We start from the raw sequence: 20,320 nt of genomic DNA, 5'->3' as shown, positions 1-20,320 counted from the left end.
TGCTCGTGAGAGAGATTCATAGCCGACTGACCTTGTCATCCTACATATCATCTAATGGACATCACCAAAACTCCTATAAGAGAAGAGTATATTGAATACAATGTATAGTATATTCTGTATTATTCTGGAGCTGGATTAAAGGGCTGATCCATATTATTAATCTGGAGCTGGATAAAAGGGCTGATCCATATTATTAATCTGGAGCTGGATAAAAGGGCTGGACCCATAGTATTAATCTGGAGCTGGATAAAAGGGCTGATCCATATTATTAATCTGGAGCTGGATAAAAGGGCTGATCCATATTATTAATCTGGAGCTGGATAAAAGGGCTGATCCATATTATTAATCTGGAGCTGGATAAAAGGGCTGATCCATATTATTAATCTGGAGCTGGGTAAAAGGGCTGATCCATATTATTAATCTGGAGCTGGATAAAAGGGCTGATCCATATTATTAATCTGGAGCTGGGTAAAAGGGCTGATCCATATTATTAATCTGGAGCTGGATAAAAGGGCTGATCCATATTATTAATCTGGAGCTGGATTAAAGGGCTGGACCATATTATTAATCTGGAGCTGGATAAAAGGGCTGATCCATATTATTAATCTGGAGCTGGATAAAAGGGCTGATCCATATTATTAATCTGGAGCTGGATAAAAGGGCTGGACCCATATTATTAATCTGGAGCTGGATAAAAGGGCTGATCCATATTATTAATCTGGAGCTGGATAAAAGAGAGACAGAGAGAGAGAAACAAGAGAGACAGAGAGAGAGAGAGAGAGAGAGAGAGAGAGAGAGAGAGAGAGAGAGAGAGGCAGAGAGAGCGAAAGCGAAAGCGAAAGAGACAGAGAGAGAGAGAGAGAGAGATGCAGACATGTTTCCCATGCCAATAAAATTGATTTGAATTGAGAGATGGAGAGAAAGCGAGACAAAGACTGAGAAAATGAGAGCGAGACAGAGAGAGAGCGTGTGTGTAAGAGAGAGAGAGAGAGAGAGAGAGAGAGAGAGAGAGAGAGAGAGAGAGAGGGAGAGAGAGAGAGAGAGGGAGAAGGAGCGAGAGAGAGAGAGAAAGAGAGAGAGAGAGAGAGAGAGAGAGAGAGCGAGAGAGAGAGAGAGAGAGAGAGAGAGAGAGAAGGAGAGAAGGAGAGAGAGAGAGAGAAGGAGCGAGAGAGAGCGAGAGAGAGAGAGAGAGAGAGAAGGAGCGAGAGAGAGAGAGAGAGAAAGAGAGACAGAGAGAGAGAGAAGGAGAGAGAGAGAGAGAGAGAGAGAGAGATGTATAGCTTGCTGAAGCTCAGTGTTCTGTGCCTCTGGGGAGAGTGTGGGCACATGGTGCTAGATTCCCTCTGTTTCCATAGAAGCAACACCACTGCAACCAAGCAGGTTGCCTCTGGCATAAACAGGACAGCCAATGGCCTGCAGGTAGAAAGCTTCTCTACTTGTTATAAGCATCTATGACTTATAATATGTCATGTATTTTATGTAAATGAAATGTACTCTTGCTGGCTGTTATTTAGTCAGGATCATTAGGAGATAATTATAAAACATTATAAAGGGACTCATACATGCTTATGATAAGCCTTATAATGCATTATAATCACAAGAAAATACAGAGTCAAGTGTTACCAAACCAAGCAAGCTTAATTTACAGTGTCACACCACCTGCTAGTGCGGAAGGGAGGGTAGTGGATCAATAAAACATTGATCACAAAAAGGAACACATATTTACAAGATGAATATCGACAAAACGCTGTTAATAAAGTCATCACAGGTTACTACACAACATAGTTAGAAGAACAACGCAAACAGGTAAAAAAATAGTTTAGAGAAAAACAGAAAAATGCTTCGCTTCTCCTAAACATGTACAGTGTATTTTTTATTTATTTTAATTCCTAATTTAATTTATTTAATTAGGCAAGTCAGTTAAGAACAAATTCTTATTTACAATGACGACCTACCCCCGGTCAAACCCTAATCCGGACAACGCTGTGCCAATTGTGCACCGCCCTATGGGACACCCAATAACGGCCGGTTGTGATACAGCCTGGATTCAAACCAGGGTCTGTAGTGGTACCTCTAGCACTGAGATGCAGTGCCTTAGACCGCTGTGCCACTCGGGAGCCTACATTTATATCGATTTCGTTTTCAATAGAGCTGTAGCAGAATGTATTACAGTTCCCATAATGCTCTGTAACCATATCCGGTGTAATGCTCTGTAACCATATCCGGTTTAATGCTCTGTAACCATATCCGGTTTAATGTTATGTAACCATATCCGGTTTAATGTTATGTAACCATATCCGGTTTAATGCTCTGTAACCATATCCGGTTTAATGCTCTGTAACCATATCCGGTGTAATGCTCTGTAACCATATCCGGTTTAATGCTCTGTAACCATATCCGGTTTAATGCTCTGTAACCATATCCGGTTTAATGCTCTGTAACCATATCCGGTGTAATGCTCCGTAACCATATCCGGTTTAATGCTCCGTAACCATATCCGGTTTAATGCTCCGTAACCATCCGGTTTAATACTCTGTAACCATATCCGGTTTAATGCTCTGTAACCATATCCGGTTTAATGCTCTGTAACCATATCCGGTTTAATGCTCCGTAACCATCCGGTTTAATACTCTGTAACCATATCCGGTTTAATGCTCGGTAACCATATCCGGTTTAATACTATGTAACCATATCCGGTTTAATACTCTGTAACCATATCCGGTTTAATACTCTGTAACCATATCCGGTTTAATGCTCTGTAACCATATCCGGTTTAATGCTCTGTAACCATATCCGGTTTAATGCTCTGTAACCATATCCGGTTTAATAATCTGTAACCATATCCGGTTTAATGCTCCGTAACCATATCCGGTTTAATGCTCCGTAACCATATCCGGTTTAATGCTCTGTAACCATATCCGGTGTAATGCTCTGTAACCATATCCGGTTTAATGCTCTGTAACCATATCCGGTTTAATGCTCTGTAACCATATCCGGTTTAATGCTCTGTAACCATATCCGGTTTAATGCTCTGTAACCATATCCGGTTTAATGCTCTGTAACCATATCCGGTTTAATGCTCTGTAACCATATCCGGTTTAATGCTCTGTAACCATATCCGGTTTAATGCTCCGTAACCATATCCGGTTTAATGCTCCGTAACCATATCCGGTTTAATGCTCTGTAACCATATCCGGTTTAATGCTCCGTAACCATATCCGGTTTAATGCTCCGTAACCATATCCGGTTTAATGCTCCGTAACCATATCCGGTGTAATGCTCTGTAACCATATCCGGTGTAATGCTCTGTAACCATATCCGGTTTAATGCTCTGTAACCATATCCGGTTTAATGCTCTGTAACCATATCCGGTTTAATGCTCTGTAACCATATCCGGTTTAATACTCTGTAACCATATCCGGTTTAACGCTCCGTAACCATATAACACTGTAGTGTCCCGTCCCCTTATTAATACAAGTGACTGGGCTGATCTTTTCAATGCTCTCATTTACCTTATGTCTAATCCCCAATACCTACTATACGATGTCTAATCCCCCATACCTACTATACGATGTCTAATCCCCCATACCTATTCTATGATGTCTAATCCCCAATACCTATTCTATGATGTCTAATCCCCAATACCTATTCTACGATGTCTAATCCCCCATACCTACTCTATGATGTCTAATCCCCAATACCTATTCTATGATGTCTAATCCCCAATAACTATTCTACGATGTCTAATCCCCCATACCTATTCTACGATGTCTAATCCCCCATACCTACTCTATGATGTCTAATCCCCAATACCTACTCTATGATGTCTAATCCCCAATACCTATTCTATGATGTCTAATCCCCAATACCTACTCTATGATGTCTAATCCCCAATACCTATTCTATGATGTCTAGTCCCCAATACCTATTCTATGATGTCTAATCCCCAATACCTATTCTATGATGTCTAATCCCCAATACCTACTCTATGATGTCTAATCCCCAATACCTATTCTATGATGTCTAATCCCCAATACCTATTCTATGATGTCTATGATGTCTAATCCCCAATACCTACTCTATGATGTCTAATCCCCAATACCTATTCTATGATGTCTAATCCCCAATACCTACTCTATGATGTCTAATCCCCAATACCTATTCTATGATGTCTAATCCCCAATACCTATTCTATGATGTCTATGATGTCTAATCCCCAATACCTATTCTACGATGTCTATGATGTCTAATCCCCCATACCTACTCTATGATGTCTAATCCCCCATACCTACTATATGATGTCTAATCCCCCATACCTACTCTATGATGTCTAATCCCCCATACCTACTCTACGATGTCTAATCCCCCATACCTACTCTATGATGTCTAATCCCCCATACCTACTCTACGATGTCTATGATGTCTAATCCTCCATACCTACTCTATGATGTCTAATCCCCCATACCTACTCTATGATGTCTAATCCCCCATACCTACTCTATGATGTCTAATCCCCCATACCTACTCTATGATGTCTAATCCCCCATACCTACTCTACGATGTCTAATCCCCCATACCTACTCTACGATGTCTAATCCCCCATACCTACTCTATGATGTCTAATCCCCCATACCTACTCTATGATGTCTATGATGTCTAATCCTCCATACCTACTCTATGATGTCTAATCCCCCATACCTACTCTACGATGTCTAATCCCCCATACCTACTCTATGATGTCTAATCCCCCATACCTACTCTATGATGTCTATGATGTCTAATCCCCCATACCTACTCTACGATGTCTATGATGTCTAATCCTCCATACCTACTCTATGATGTCTAATCCCCCATACCTACTCTATGATGTCTAATCCCCCATACCTACTCTACGATGTCTAATCCCCCATACCTACTCTATGATGTCTAATCCCCCATACCTACTCTATGATGTCTAATCCCCCATACCTACTCTATGATGTCTAATCCCCCATACCTACTCTATGATGTCTAATCAGTTTCCTCTACAATCTCATTCTGAACGTCGCATAATCCGGGAATCTGCACGGACCCGGGTCCCACCAATGAGTTCGTACCGCACCAATCTTAGTGGATTATTTACCATGGGCGTGAGGGGTCATAAAACCCCCACATCTTCAGACCCCTAGATCTATCCTCCTTTGTTGGGGGTGAGAGATAATCTGTAGGGTTGTGGTCTCCTGTAACCTGACCTGATCAGGACAGTCATGACACTACTCTATGATGTCTAATCCCCCATACCTACTAGATGTACTGTAGGTGACTTTGCTTTGTTATTTTCAAATCATATGTTATTCTCTCACCAGTGGGAAATTAATTGAAACAGTCCTGTCCTGTTGTATTAATCTATTAAAAGACAACCTGTCTCACTGACTGGAAACATGATACATTAGTGGCATTGAGGCCAAGTGAAACACATACACACACAGGCAAGCACACACGCACAGTGGGGAGTCTTTATCTCAGCAGTAGGTTAAATCTGGCGAGGCTTCAAATATGAATAGCCATTAGTTGATATAAATGGTGTCTCCCCTGTGGTCTGTAGTTGCTCTGTTCTGCTCTGTTCTGCTCTGTGCTGCTCTGTTCTCCTCTACTATGCTCTGTTCTGCTCTACTTTGCTCTACTATGCTCTGTTCTGCTCTGTGCTGCTCTGTTCTGCTCTACTATGCTCTGTTCTGTTCTGCTCTGTTCTACTATGCTCTGTTCTGCTCTGTTCTGCTCTACCATGCTCTGTTCTGCTCTACTTTGCTCTACTATGTTCTGTTCTGCTCTGTTCTGCTCTGTTCTGCTCTGTCCTGCTCTACTATGCTCTGTTCTGCTCTACTATACTCTGTTCTGCTCTGTCCTGCTCTACTGTGCTCTGTTCTGCTCTGTTCTGCTCTGTTCTGCTCTACTATGCTCTGTTCTGTTCTACTATGCTCTGTCCTGCTCTACTATGCTCTGTCCTGCTCTACTATGCTCTGTCCTGCTCTACTGTGCTCTGTTCTGCTCTACTATGCTCTGTTCTGCTCTGTCCTGCTCTACTATGCTCTGTTCTGCTCTACTATGCTCTGTTCTGCTCTGTCCTGCTCTACTGTGCTCTGTTCTGCTCTACTGTGCTCTGTCCTGCTCTACTATGCTCTGTCCTGCTCTACTGTGCTCTGTTCTGCTCTACTGTGCTCTGTCCTGCTCTACTATGCTCTGTTCTGCTCTACTGTGCTCTGTCCTGCTCTACTATGCTCTGTTCTGCTCTACTGTGCTCTGTCCTGCTCTACTATGCTCTGTCCTGCTCTACTGTGCTCTGCCCTGCTCTACTGTGCTCTGTTCTGCTCTGTCCTGCTCTACTGTGCTCTGTTCTGGTCTGTTCTGCTCTACTGTGCTCTGTCCTGCTCTACTATGCTCTGTTCTGCTCTACTATGCTCTGTTCTGCTCTACTGTGCTCTGTCCTGCTCTACTATGCTCTGTTCTGCTCTGTCCTGCTCTACTATGCTCTGTTCTGCTCTACTATGCTCTGTTCTGCTCTACTATGCTCTGTTCTGCTCTGTCCTGCTCTGTTCTGCTCTGTCCTGCTCTACTATGCTCTGTCCTGCTCTACTATGCTCTGTTCTGCTCTGTCCTGCTCTACTATGCTCTGTTCTGCTCTACTGTGCTCTGTCCTGCTCTACTATGCTCTGTCCTGCTCTACTATGCTCTGTTCTGCTCTGTCCTGCTCTACTATGCTCTGTTCTGCTCTACTATGCTCTGTTCTGCTCTACTATGCACTGTTCTGCTCTACTATGCTCTGTTCTGCTCTGTCCTGCTCTACTATGCTCTGTTCTGCTCTGTCCTGCTCTACTATGCTCTGTTCTGCTCTACTATGCTCTGTTCTGCTCTGTCCTGCTCTACTATGCTCTGTCCTGCTCTACTATGCTCTGTTCTGCTCTGTCCTGCTCTACTATGCTCTGTTCTGCTCTACTGTGCTCTGTCCTGCTCTACTATGCTCTGTCCTGCTCTACTATGCTCTGTTCTGCTCTCAGACCTTTCCTTCCCATGTGTTTTGAGACAGTTGAAGAAGAAAAGCCATCTATAATATAGCCTTTATAGGTCTACCCTATTCACTTAGACACGTTGGAGTCACATATACGTAACTTCACAGCCATTCCTTACACCTATCTAAACCACTGAGGAGAGGTGACATACAGTGAATGTTCCTGAGTGGCCGAGTTGCAGTTTTGACTTAAATCTGCTTGAAAATCTAAGGCAAGACCTGAAAATGATGGCTGTCTAGCAATGATCAACAACCAATTTTGACAGAGCTTGAAGAATTTTAAACAGAATAATGGATATACAGTGGGGCAAAAACATATTTAGTCAGCCACCAATTGTGCAAGTTCTCCCACTTAAAAAGATGAGAGAGGCCTGTAATTTTCATCATAGGTACACTTCAACTATGACAGACAAAATGAGAAAAAAAATCCAGAAAATCACATTGTAGGATTTTTAATGAATTTATTTGCAAATTATGGTGGAATATAAGTATTTGGTCAATAACAAAAGTTTATCTCAATACTTTGTTATATACCCTTTGTTGGCAATGACAGAGGTCAAACGTTTTCTGTAAGTCTTCACAAGGTTTTCACACACTGTTGCTGGTATTTTGGCCCATTCCTCCATGCAGATCTCCTCTAGAGCAGTGATGTTTTGGGGCTGTTGCTGGGCAACACGGACTTTCAACTCCCTCCAAAGATTTTCTATGGGGTTGAGATCTGGAGACTGGCTAGGCCACTCCAGGACCTTGAAATGCTTCTTACGAAGCCACTCCTTCGTTGCCCGGGCGGTGTGTTTGGGATCATTGTCATGCTGAAAGACCCAGCCACGTTTCATCTTCAATCTTCAATGGAAGGAGGTTTTCACTCAAAATCTCACGATACATGGCCCCATTCATTCTTTCCTTTACACGGATCAGTCGTCCTGGTTCCTTTGCAGAAAAACAGCCCCAAAGCATGATGTTTCCACCCCCATGCTTCACAGTAGGTATGGTGTTCTTTGGCTGCAACTCAGCATTCTTTGTCCTCCAAACACGACGAGTTGAGTTTTTACCAAAAAGTTATATTTTGGTTTCATCTGACCATATGACATTCTCCCAATCTTCTTCTGGATCATCCAAATGCTCTCTAGCAAACTTCAGACGGGCCTGGACATGTACTGGCTTAAGCAGGGGGACACGTCTGGCACTGCAGGATTTGAGTCCCTGGCGGCGTAGTGTGTTACTGATGGTAGGCTTTGAGACTGTGGTCCCAGCTCTCTTCAGGTCATTGACCAGGTCCTGCCGTGTAGTTCTGGGCTGATCCCTCACCTTCCTCATGATCATTGATGCCCCACGGGGTGAGATCTTGCATGGAGCCCCAGACCGAGGGTGATTGACCGTCATCTTGAACTTCTTCCATTTTCTAATAATTGCGCCAACAGTTATTGCCTTCTCACCAAGCTGCTTGCCTATTGTCCTGTAGCCCAACCCAGCCTTGTGCAGGTCTACAATTTTATCCCTGATGTCCTTGCACAGCTCTCTGGTCTTGGCCATTGTGGAGAGGTTGGAGTCTTTTTGATTGAGTGTGTGGACAGGTGTCTTTTATACAGGTAACGAGTTCAAACAGGTGCAGTTAATACAGGTAATGAGTGGAGAACAGGAGGGCTTCTTAAAGAAAAACCAACAGGTCTGTGAGAGACGGAATTCTTACTGGTTGGTAGGTGATCAAATACTTATGTCATGCAATAAAATGCAAATGAATTACTTAAAAATCATACAATGTGATTTTCTGGATTTTTGTTTTAGATTCCGTCTCTCACAGTTGAAGTGTACCTATGATAAAAATGACAGACCTCTACATGCTTTGTAAGTAGGAAAACCTGCAAAATCGGCTGTGTATCTAATACTTGTTCTCCCCACTGTATATATATATATATATATATATATATATATATATATATATATATAAAAACACTAGTACTACAGTGGCTTGCGAAAGTGTTCACCCCCTACTGTATATATATATATATACAGTACCATTCAAAGGTTCAGACACACCTAGTCATTCAAAGATTTTCTAAATTTTTACTATTTTCTACATTATAGAATAGTACTGAAGACATCAAAACTATGACATAACACATATGGAATCATGTAGTAACCAAAAAAGTGTGAAACAAATTCTTCAAAGTAGCCACCCTTTGCTTTGATGACAGCTTTGGACACTCTTGGTATTCTCTCAACCAGCTTCACCTGGAATGCTTTTCCTACAGTCTTGAAGCAGTTCCTACATATGCTGAGCGCTTGTTGGCTGCTTTTCCTTCATTCCGTAGTCCAACTCATCCCAAACCATCTCAATTGGGTTGAGGTTGGGTGATTGTGGAGGCCCGGTCATCAGATGCAGCACTCCATCACGCTCTCAAAAAGCCCTTACACAGCTTGGAGGTGTGTTGGGTCATTGTCCTATTGAAAAACAAATGATAGTCCCACTAAGTGCAAACCAGATGGGATGGCGTAACGCTGCAGAATGCTGTGGTAGCCATGCTAGTTAAGTGTGTCTTGAATTCTAAATAAATCACAGTGTCACCAGCAAAGCACCCCCACACCATCACACCTCCTCCTCCATGCTTCACGGTGGGAACCACATAGGCGGAAATGATCCGTTCATCTACTCTGCGTCTCAAAAAGACACAGTGGTTGGAAACAAAAATCTCAAGTTTGGACTGATCAGGCCAAAGGACACATTTCCACCGGTCTAATGTCCATTGCTTGTGTTTCTTGGCCCAAGCAAGTCTCTTCTTATTATTGGTGTCCTTTAGTAGTGGTTTCTTTGCAGCAATTCGACCATGAAGGCCTGATTCAAACAGTCTCCTCTGAACAGTTGATGTTGAGATGTGTCTTTTACTTGAACTCTGCAAAGTATATATTTGGGCTGCAATCTGATGTGCAGTTAACTCTAATGAACTTATCCTCTGCAGCAGAGGTAACTCTGGGTCTTCCTTTCCTGTGGCGGTCCTCATGAGAGCCAGTTTCATCATAGCGCTTGATGGTTTTTGCGACTGTACTTGAAGAAACTTTCAAATTCTTGAAAATGTTGTAAGACTTTTGACATTGCAGAGTATTTTGTGTAGATTGTTGACAAAAAAAATAACAATTAAATCAATTTTAATCCCAGTTTGTAACACAACATAATGTGGAAAAAATCAATGAGTGTGAATACTTTCTGAAGATAATGTATGTCTCCACTGTGTATTTAAAGTAACTGTCCAGTGAAAATCTCACTTACAAAAGTTAATATTCTGTTAACTCATACCCAAATACTGTTGTTGACTCACCCTATTGTCTTATTTGTGGCCAAAGCATAAATTGGAGAAGAATAAAAAAACACTTTAAAACCCCCCACCTCAAACAGACCATTTAAAAAACGCTTGCTATTTCCTCATAGAGTATGATGTCATACTCCTGAGGTGGACGAGCTGGCCAATCAGCGGTCTACTAGCATTAATATTTGTAACGACCCGGTATACACCCACACCCGTCTGTTATTGGGATTCACCCACACCATCATTTTGTTGGGGTAAGCCCACACCTTTCCAACACTGAAAAGCTGCTTTTTAACACCTGTTAAACTCTATCGCCCTCTTGTGGCATTTTCTAAACTACACATAATATTGTATACTACCCTCATAAAGTACATTTTGGTTTCAAAGCTATAAGTCCTACAAACACATACATAGTACTGTTAGAAAGGTATGAACTGTGGAATTTAGATAAAGGTCTCAGAAACGATGTGACTACTATAGAAACGTTTTTTTTGTTTTCTCGGGGGTGAGGGGGGGGGATAAGAGATTTGAAAGTCTTGGTTGGAGATAAAATATGTCACCAATTACTGTTCCAAAATGATATTTTTGTGCAAAATTTTGTTGTTGATATTTTACCTTAACCTAATGGTGGTGCTCTAAACATGTGTAAATTCCCTTAGGAACACAATTTAAAAGCACAGGGCTTGTGAAAAGTTTTTTTTTGTCTTACATTAATGATAAACACTGAGTGGACAAAACATTAAGAACACCTTCCTAATATTGAGTTGCATTCTTATGACATTGCCAGCAGTAAGATTTGAGTTTGATTTCCAAAAAGACTAGGCCTGTCGTTTTCAAATGATATGTCACTTTCTATTTTTTTTTTTTATGTGTTGGTGGAAGGGATGGGGGGGTACCCCCCCCCCCCAAACTCAAAACAACCGCTCAGAGATGAACAGGATTTATAAACATACTTAATTACCATACAATTTAAGGGGAAGGAAAACTATTTCACTGATATTGTAAGTAATTATAGGTCATATTTCATAGAAATCTGGAAACACTGGACAGTTACTTTAAATCAATAGCATTCCACAGTGCCTCGTCCTGCATCTCTCTCTGTGAAGAGTTAACCGATCCATTCTCCTCGTCCAGGAGAGGACATTAAAGGCATAGTGGTGTGTGTGTTCCAGGAGGAGAGGACATTAAAGGCATAGTGCTGTGTGTGTTCCAGGAGGAGAGGACATTAAAGGCATAGTGGTGTGTGTGTTGCAGGAGGAGAGGACATTAAAGGCATAGTGCTGTGTGTGTTCCAGGAGGAGAGGACATTAAAGGCATAGTGGTGTGTGTGTTCCAGGAGGAGAGGACATTAAAGGCATAGTGCTGTGTGTGTTCCAGGAGGAGAGGACATTAAAGGCATAGTGGTGTGTGTGTTCCAGGAGGAGAGGACATTAAAGGCATAGTGGTGTGTGTGTTCCAGTAGGAGAGGACATTAAAGGCATAGTGCTGTGTGTGTTGCAGGAGAAGAGGACATTAAAGGCATAGTGGTGTGTGTGTTCCAGGAGGAGAGGACATTAAAGGCATAGTGGTGTGTGTGTTCCAGGAGGAAAGGACATTAAAGGCATAGTGGTGTGTGTGTTCCAGGAGGAGAGGACATTAAAGGCATAGTGGTGTGTGTGTTCCAGGAGGAGAGGACATTAAAGGCATAGTGGTGTGTGTGTTCCAGGAGGAGAGGACATTAAAGGCATAGTGGTGTGTGTGTTCCAGGAGGAGAGGACATTAAAGGCATAGTGGTGTGTGTGTTCCAGGAGGAGAGGACATTAAAGGCATAGTGGTGTGTGTGTTCCAGGAGGAGAGGACATTAAAGGCATAGTGCTGTGTGTGTTCCAGGAGGAGAGGACATTAAAGGCATAGTGCTGTGTGTGTTCCAGGAAGAGAGGACATTAAAGGCATAGTGCTGTGTGTGTTCCAGGAGGAGAGGACATTAAAGGCATAGTGCTGTGTGTGTTCCAGGAGGAGAGGACATTGAAGGCATAGTGGTGTGTGTGTTCCAGGAGGAGAGGACATTAAAGGCATAGTGGTGTGTGTGTTCCAGGAGGAGAGAGGACATATCAAAGCTATGGTTCCCAGTGCTGAGTGATCTACAGTCTAAAAATAGCAACATGCAGCAGAATGGACTGGTGGAGCTATTTACAGTCAGTCAGTGCCTGCCTGCTTTTCTGCCTGCCCGCCTTTCTGCCTGCTTCTCTGCACTGTTGGAGCGAGGAACACAAGCATTTCGCAACACCAGTAATAACATCTGCATGTGACCAATAACATGTGCTTTGATTTGGCTGCCTGCCTGCCTCTCTGACTGCCTGCCTCTCTGACTGCCTGCCTCTCTGACTGCTTGCCTGCTTCTCTGACTGCCTGCTTCTCTGACTGCCTGCATCTGCTTCTCTGACTGCCTGCTTCTCTGACTGCCTGCCTCTCTGACTGCCTGCATCTGCTTCTCTGACTGCATCTGCTTCTCTGACTGCCTGCCTCTCTGCTTCTCTGACTGCCTGCCTCTCTGACTGCCTGCCTCTCTGACTGCCTGCATCTGCTTCTCTGCCTGCATCTGCTTCTCTGACTGCCTGCTTCTCTGACTGCCTGCCTCTCTGCTTCTCTGACTAGCTGCATATACCAACCATCAAGCATCTTACAATTACATCTGGACACACAACATGATTGAATGGCGTTCTGTTCTCAACGTCTGTCTGATGAAAAGCTTTGGGCCCCGTGAGGTGTTTCTGGTTCATTTCAACCTGTAGGAGTTGAAATGATGCTTTGATGTAGCCACGACAAGACCAGTAACAGGTGAATGCCTGAGTCATGTCGGGTTATTTGAGAGAGGACAAGGAGGGAGAACTAAACGTTTTTTACATTTGAGCGGGGCCATGGTCGGGTAGGACATAGACTATGTGATGATATCACAACTTACTGTACACATATAACAAGTCCTTGTTAATCAAGGAACGGCTCCTCATGGTCTAGTCCCCTTTACATTCTAATGAAGATGTAATGTCATTAGGAAATAAAAAAAGTATTTTGTGGACATAGATAAACATATAGGCCTAGGCTAGTTTAAAGGAATGTATAAATTAATCGCAGGCCTGTATTAATAACGGGAAACAATCCATCCAATTGACAGTGATGGCCATACATGGTTTATTGGCACTTTGTAACAAATGACTCGCATGGGTGCTAATAAGCTATTATTCGATAATAATTTAATTCAATTCATAGCCTTAATTCTGTAATTCTATTCACCGCATTGCTTCGGGTATGAACATAATTAATACAATAAAATATAAATAAGAGGGTCGAAATATGTCCTTGTAATTTGCTGCCATTTTCTACTACATCCACTGAAAAACATGTGGATAGTCTATAAATCACTATTCACTGCAAGGATTTGACGCAAAAAAAATAAATCCAGGGCCACAATATTATGACAGAATTTGAAGCAAGATCATTGAGTGTCCAGTTAAAAACCCGCAAGGAGCCATGATGTCCCGGTATTTCTACCGGGCGGCAGGGCAGCCGTGCACTTCACATTCTTACCGTTCTGCGAGGAGACCGAATGCAGCATCAGTACTCCAATGAACGCCACCGAAACCGACATAATTTCGACACTTCGTTTTCCAGGTAACATCGACTCGGGTGGTAGATGCCGGTAATGGGGAAAGTGGTGGTGTGGAGTGAGGGGACCGGGTTACCGGGTAGATACCAATCTAATGGAAGGAAGCTTCCTCTAATACTCAAATCGGGTTACGCAAAAAAACCGCGGCGCGCTCGCTCAACCGACGAGTGCATGACGCCACGCCACCTGTGCAGTGGCGGTGCGCGGTGATGAAATCGCTCGAAGGAACCACCTTTCTCGTCGGTTAGTGCTATCTGGGATCCCTGGTACGTCCATACCCTAAATCCTAACCGTAAAATCCTTACCTTAACCACAATCCCTACCAAACACTAACCATTTTACTTGTCAAGTTCAATGGGGTAGGGACCCTTCTCATCTGCGGTGGCAAATCCCGCGAGATTACATTTTGTAGGCTGCACGGATAGAACAATATACGTTAGTTGCTGTGTACACTACAGTGTATATTAATGATTAATGAAGCCACCCTTATCATTATGGTCGTTCAATAAACAAATAGTATATTTAAAATAGAATAGATTAGAAGAATATAGCCTAGAATACAATAAAGTAGAATAGAATACAATAGGTCACGTGACATGACGTATTGGTAGGTTGGTAGGGCATGAGGCTTGCAACAGGATTGTGGGTTACATTCCATGTATAAAATGTGCGCAGCATGACTGTAAATCGCTTTGGATAGAAGCGTCTGCTAAATGGCATATATGGTCAGTAGCCAGCTACCTGGTTCAATGCTACCTGGTTCATTGCTACCTGGTTTAATGCCACCTGGTTCAATGCTACCTGGTTCAATGCTACCTGGTTAAATCCTACCTGGTTCAATGCTAACTGGTTCATTGCTACCTTGTTCAATGGGTCAAGCTGACCCCGCCCCACAGACAGACACCTGGCTAAGCCCTGACCTCAGTTTGCAGCCAGCAGCCAAGCTTTATTGGGACTTTTAATCCTATTTCACTGTCAACTCCCTCATACTACAGCAGTGGGACAGGTGGCAGTCAGTCAGGCAATGATTGCCAAGTTATCTCGTGTCTGAATGAGCCACAAAATGATCTCTCTCCAAAGCTAGAGGATAAAGCCTAGTATATACTGTAGGACCTGTTTCACCGTGAACTCAAACAGCAGGAGAACATGGCAGCCTGGCAATGGAAGAACACCGACAATGACCCACAAAATGATCTCTCCTCACTAGTAGGCCTACTGTAAACCCTTCATGATAAACACTAGTAGGTCTAATGTAAACCCTTCATGATAAACACTAGTAGGTCTAATGTAAACCCTTCATGATAAACACTAGGCCTACTGTAAACCCTTCAGGATAAACACTAGTAGGCCAACTGTAAACCCTTCATGATAAACACTAGGCCTACTGTAAACCCTTCATGATAAACACTAGTAGGCCTACTGTAAACCCTTCATGATAAACACTAGTAGGTCTAATGTAAACCCTTCAGGATAAACACTAGTAGGTCTAATGTAAACCCTTCAGGATAAACACTAGTAGGTCTAATGTAAACCCTTCATGATAAACACTAGGCCAACTGTAAACCCTTCATGATAAACACTAGTAGGCCTACTGTAAACCCTTCATGATAAACACTAGTAGGTCTACTGTAAACCCTTCATGATAAACACTAGGCCTACTGTAAACCCTTCATGATAAACACTAGGCCTACTGTAAACCCTTCAGGATAAACACTAGTAGGCCAACTGTAAACCCTTCATGATAAACACTAGTAGGCCTACTGTAAACACTTCATGATAAACACTAGTAGGTCTACTGTAAACCCTTCAGGATAAACACTAGTAGGCCTACTGTAAACCCTTCATGATAAACACTAGTAGGTCTACTGTAAACCCTTCATGATAAACACTAGGCCTACTGTAAACCCTTCATGATAAACACTAGTAGGCCTACTGTAAACCCTTCATGATAAACACTAGTAGGCCAACTGTAAACCCTTCAGGATACACACTAGGCCAACTATAAACCCTTCATGATAAACACTAGTAGGCCTACTGTAAACCCTTCATGATAAACACTAGGCCTACTGGAAACCCTTCATGATAAACACTAGGCCAACTGTAAACCCTTCATGATAAACACTAGGCCAACTGTAAACCCTTCATGATAAACACTAGGCCTACTGTAAACACTTCATGATAAACACTAGACCTACTGGAAACCCTTCATGATAAACACTAGGCCAACTGTAAACCCTTCATGATAAACACTAGTAGGTCTACTGTAAACCCTTCATGATAAACACTAGGCCAACTGGAAACCCTTCATGATAAACACTAGACCTACTGTAAACCCTTCATGATAAACACTAGTACGTCTACTGTAAACCCTTCATGATAAACACTAGGCCTACTGTAAACCCTTCAGGATAAACACTAGTAGGCCTACCGTAAACACTTCACGATAAACACTAGTAGGCCTACTGTAAACCCTTCATGATTAACACTAGTAGGCCTACTGTAAACCCTTCATGATAAACACTAGTAGGCCTACTGTAAACCCTTCATGATAAACACTAGGCCTACTGTAAACCCTTCATGATAAACACTAGTAGGCCTACTGTAAACCCTTCATGATAAACACTAGGCCAACTGTAAACCCTTCAGGATAAACACTAGACCTACTGTAAACCCTTCATGATAAACACTAGGCCTACTGTAAACACTTCATGATAAACACTAGACCTACTGGAAACCCTTCATGATAAACACTAGGCCTACTGTAAACCTGTCATGATAAACACTAGGCCAACTGTAAACCCTTCATGATAAACACTAGTAGGTCTACTGTAAACCCTTCATGATAAACACTAGGCCAACTGGAAACCCTTCATGATAAACACTAGACCTACTGTAAACCCTTCATGATAAACACTAGGCCAACTGTAAACCCTTCAGGATAAACACTAGACCTACTGTAAACCCTTCATGATAAACACTAGACCTACTGGAAACCCTTCATGATAAACACTAGGCCTACTGTAAACCCTTCATGATAAACACTAGGCCTATTGTAAACCCTTCATGTTTACCTTACATGACACCTTGTATTGCTTTTTTAACCTTCCCTGAAAGAATTAGGCGTACAATTTCCAGATCACAAGGTCAAGTTGAAAAGGTTGAAAGGCATGCCAGAAAGCTTTCAACACAAACGTGGCCATCTGTCAAGCATAAATCGATGCATTGCTACCAAAATTCAGGTAATCCAGCAACAACAAAAAAAATAGCACATTTGTAGTCTGCCTGAATGGTGTCAGATCGTTCTTCTGCTTCCCCCTACAGTACAGATACAGTAGATGACCCGGACACTGAGACAGTGTCACGCTTCGAACACTCCGGCAGCGTTATTGCATTTTTGGTACACCAGAATTACATTAATTTCCAATGAAAACGCTGCATTTGCCTTGCAGCCTTGCGTTGCAGAGGCAGTTGCAGTGCGTTCTGTGTGGTGCGTACGTTGGATTTATCGAACGTATACGTCAAACTGTATGAGTAGACGGATTGACAGAAATGGTAGCAGAAGGTGAATGTTGAACTTTTGTTGCACACATATCCAGATGATGCTGCGTACTATTTTGCGCAACGACTCTAACGGAGTGTTCGAAGCGTCAATATTATACGTGAAGAGGTCTAGCTGGAAGGTCACATGTTTCCTTCCTATACAGGTTCAGAGATGAGATTTTATGTGTTTTTGAATGGAACTAAAATATACTAGTTTTAATGTTATTGTAATTACTAATGTATACACATTGTAAAATCTGTATTACACAATACACGTCTATATGACAGTTATGTGGTCTACACATACGTTTTTTTTCCCACAATCCTATTTTGCTTTTCTGTAACATTTAAATACTATTTTCAGTTAGCATTCCTTGAATAATGTGTTGGATCAAAAAGATACATATTTATCAATCAAATCAAATCAAATCAAAATGTATTTGTCACGTGTGCCAAATACAACAGAATACAACCTTACAGTGAAATGCTTACTTACAGGCTCTAACCAATAGTGCAAAAAAGGTATTAGGTGAACAATAGGTAAGTAAAGAAATAAAACAACAGTAAAAAGACAGTGAAAAATAACAGTAGCGAGGCTATATACAGTAGAGAGGCTATATACAGTAGTGATGTTATACAGTAGAGAGGCTATATACAGTAGAGACGCTATATACAGTAGTGAGGCTATATACAGTAGAGACGCTATATACAATAGAGAGGCTATATACAGTAGCGAGGCTATAAAAGTAGCGAGGCTACATACAGACACCGGTTAGTCAGGCTGATTGAGGTAGTATGTACATGTAGATATGGTTAAAGTGACTATGCATATAGAGTAGAGAGTAGCAGTAGCGTAAAAGAGGGGTTGGCGGGTGGTGGGTGGCAGGCCACAATGCTGATAGCCCGGTTAGCCAATGTGTGGGAGCACTGGTTGGTCAGCCCAATTGAGGTCGTATGTACATGAATGTATAGTTAAAGTGACTATGCATATATGATCAACAGAGAGTAGCAGCAACTTAAACGAGGGGTTGGGGGGCGGGCACACAATGCAAATAGTCAGGGTAGTCATTTGATTACCTGTTCAGGAGTCTTATGGCTTGGGGGTAAAAACTATTGAGAAGCCTTTTTGTCCTAGACTTGGCACTCCAGTACCGCTTGCCATGCAGTAGTAGAGAGAACAGTCTATGAATGGGGCGGCTGGGGTCTTTGACAATTTTTAGGGCCTTCCTCTGACACCGCCTGGTGTAGAGGTCCTGGATGGCAGGCAGCTTAGCCCCAGTGATGTACTGGGCCGTACGCACTACCCTCTGTAGTGCCTTGCAGTCGGAGGCCGAGCAATTGCCGTACCAGGCAGTGATACAGCCTGTCAGGATGCTCTCGATGTTGCAGCTGTAGAACCTTTTGAGGATCTCAGGACCCATGCCAAATCTTTTTAGTTTCCTGAGGGGGAATAGGCTTTGTCGTGTCCTCTTCACGACTGTCTTGGTGTGTTTGGACGACCATTCTAATTTGTTGGTGATGTGGACACCAAGGAACTTGAAGCTCTCAACCTGCTCCACTACAGCCCCGTCGATGAGAATGGGGGCGTGCTCGGTCCTCCTTTCCTCTAGTCCACAATCATCTCCTTAGTCCTGGTTACGTTGAGGGATAGGTTGTTATTCTGGCACCACCCGGCCAGGTCTCTAACCTCCTCCCTATAGGCTGTCTCGTCGTTGTTGTTGTGTCATCTGCAAACTTAATGATGGTGTTGGAGTTGTGCCTGGCCATGCAGTTGTGGGTGAACAGGGAGTACAGGAGGGGACTGAGCACGCACCCCTGGGGAGCTCCAATGTTGAGGATCAGCGTGGCAGATGTGTTGCTACATACCCTCACCACCTGGGAGCGGCCCGTCAGGAAGTCCAGGATCCAGTTGCAGAGGGAGGTGTTTTAGTCCCAGGAACCTTAGCTTCGTGAAGAGCTTTGAGGGTACTATGGTGTTGAACACTGAGCTGGAGTCAATGAATAGCATTCTCACATAAGTGTTCCTTTTGTCCAGGTGGGAAAGGGCAGTGTGGAGTGCAATAGAGATTGCATCATATGTGGATCTGTTTGGGCGGTATGCAAATTGGAGTGGGTCTAGGGTTTTTGGGATAATGGTGTTGATGTGAGCCATTACCAGCCTTTCAAAGCACTTCATGCTACAGACGTGAGTGCTACGGGTCTGTAGTCATTTAGGCAGGTTGCCTTTGTGTTCTTGGGCACAGGGACTATGGTGGTCTGCTTGAAACATGTTGGTATTACAGACTCAATCAGGGACATGTTGAAAATGTCAGTGAAGACACCTGCCAGTTGGTCAGCACATGCCCGGAGCACACGTCCTGGTAATCCGTCTGGCCCCGCAGGCTTGTGTATGTTGACCTGTTTAAAGGTCTTACTCATGTCGGCTACAGAGAGCGTGATCACACAGTCATCCGGAACAGCTGTTGCTCTCATGCATGCCTCAGTGTTGCTTGCCTCGAAGCGAGCATAGAAGTGATTTAGCTCGTCTGGTAGGCTCGTGTCACTGGGCAGCTCGCGGCTGTGCTTCCCTTTGTAGTCTGTAATAGTTTGCAAGCCCTGCCACATAAGACGAGCGTCGGAGCCGGTGTAGTATGATTCAATCTTAGCCCTGTTTTGACGCTTGCCTGTTTGATGGTTCGTTGCAGGTCATAGCATTTCTTGTAAGCTTTCGGGTTAGAGTCCCGCACCTTGAAAGCGGCAGCTCTACCCTTTAGCTCAGTGCGAATGTTGCCTGTAATCCATGGCTTCTGG

At 43.1% G+C, this 20,320-nt stretch overlaps 1 protein-coding gene across 1 annotated transcript in view; it reads right to left on the bottom strand.

The window, feature by feature from the left end:
- nptna (neuroplastin a) overlaps window positions 1-14,111 on the bottom strand; it is a 56,023-nt gene extending 41,912 nt beyond the window's left edge. Inside the window, exon 1 of the mRNA XM_039017836.1 lies at window positions 13,912-14,111. Within this exon, the coding sequence (XP_038873764.1) occupies window positions 13,912-14,002 (91 nt within the window). The 5' untranslated portion in view covers window positions 14,003-14,111. The remainder of the gene's footprint in view (window positions 1-13,911) is intronic.
- Between the last annotated feature and the right edge of the window lie 6,209 nt (window positions 14,112-20,320).

The sequence above is a fragment of the Salvelinus namaycush genome, chromosome 21 (assembly GCF_016432855.1).
Source record: "Salvelinus namaycush isolate Seneca chromosome 21, SaNama_1.0, whole genome shotgun sequence".
Classification (NCBI taxonomy): Eukaryota; Metazoa; Chordata; class Actinopteri; order Salmoniformes; family Salmonidae; genus Salvelinus; species Salvelinus namaycush.
Note: the sequence above shows the minus strand (reverse complement) of the source record. Positions and strands in the feature narration are given on the sequence as shown.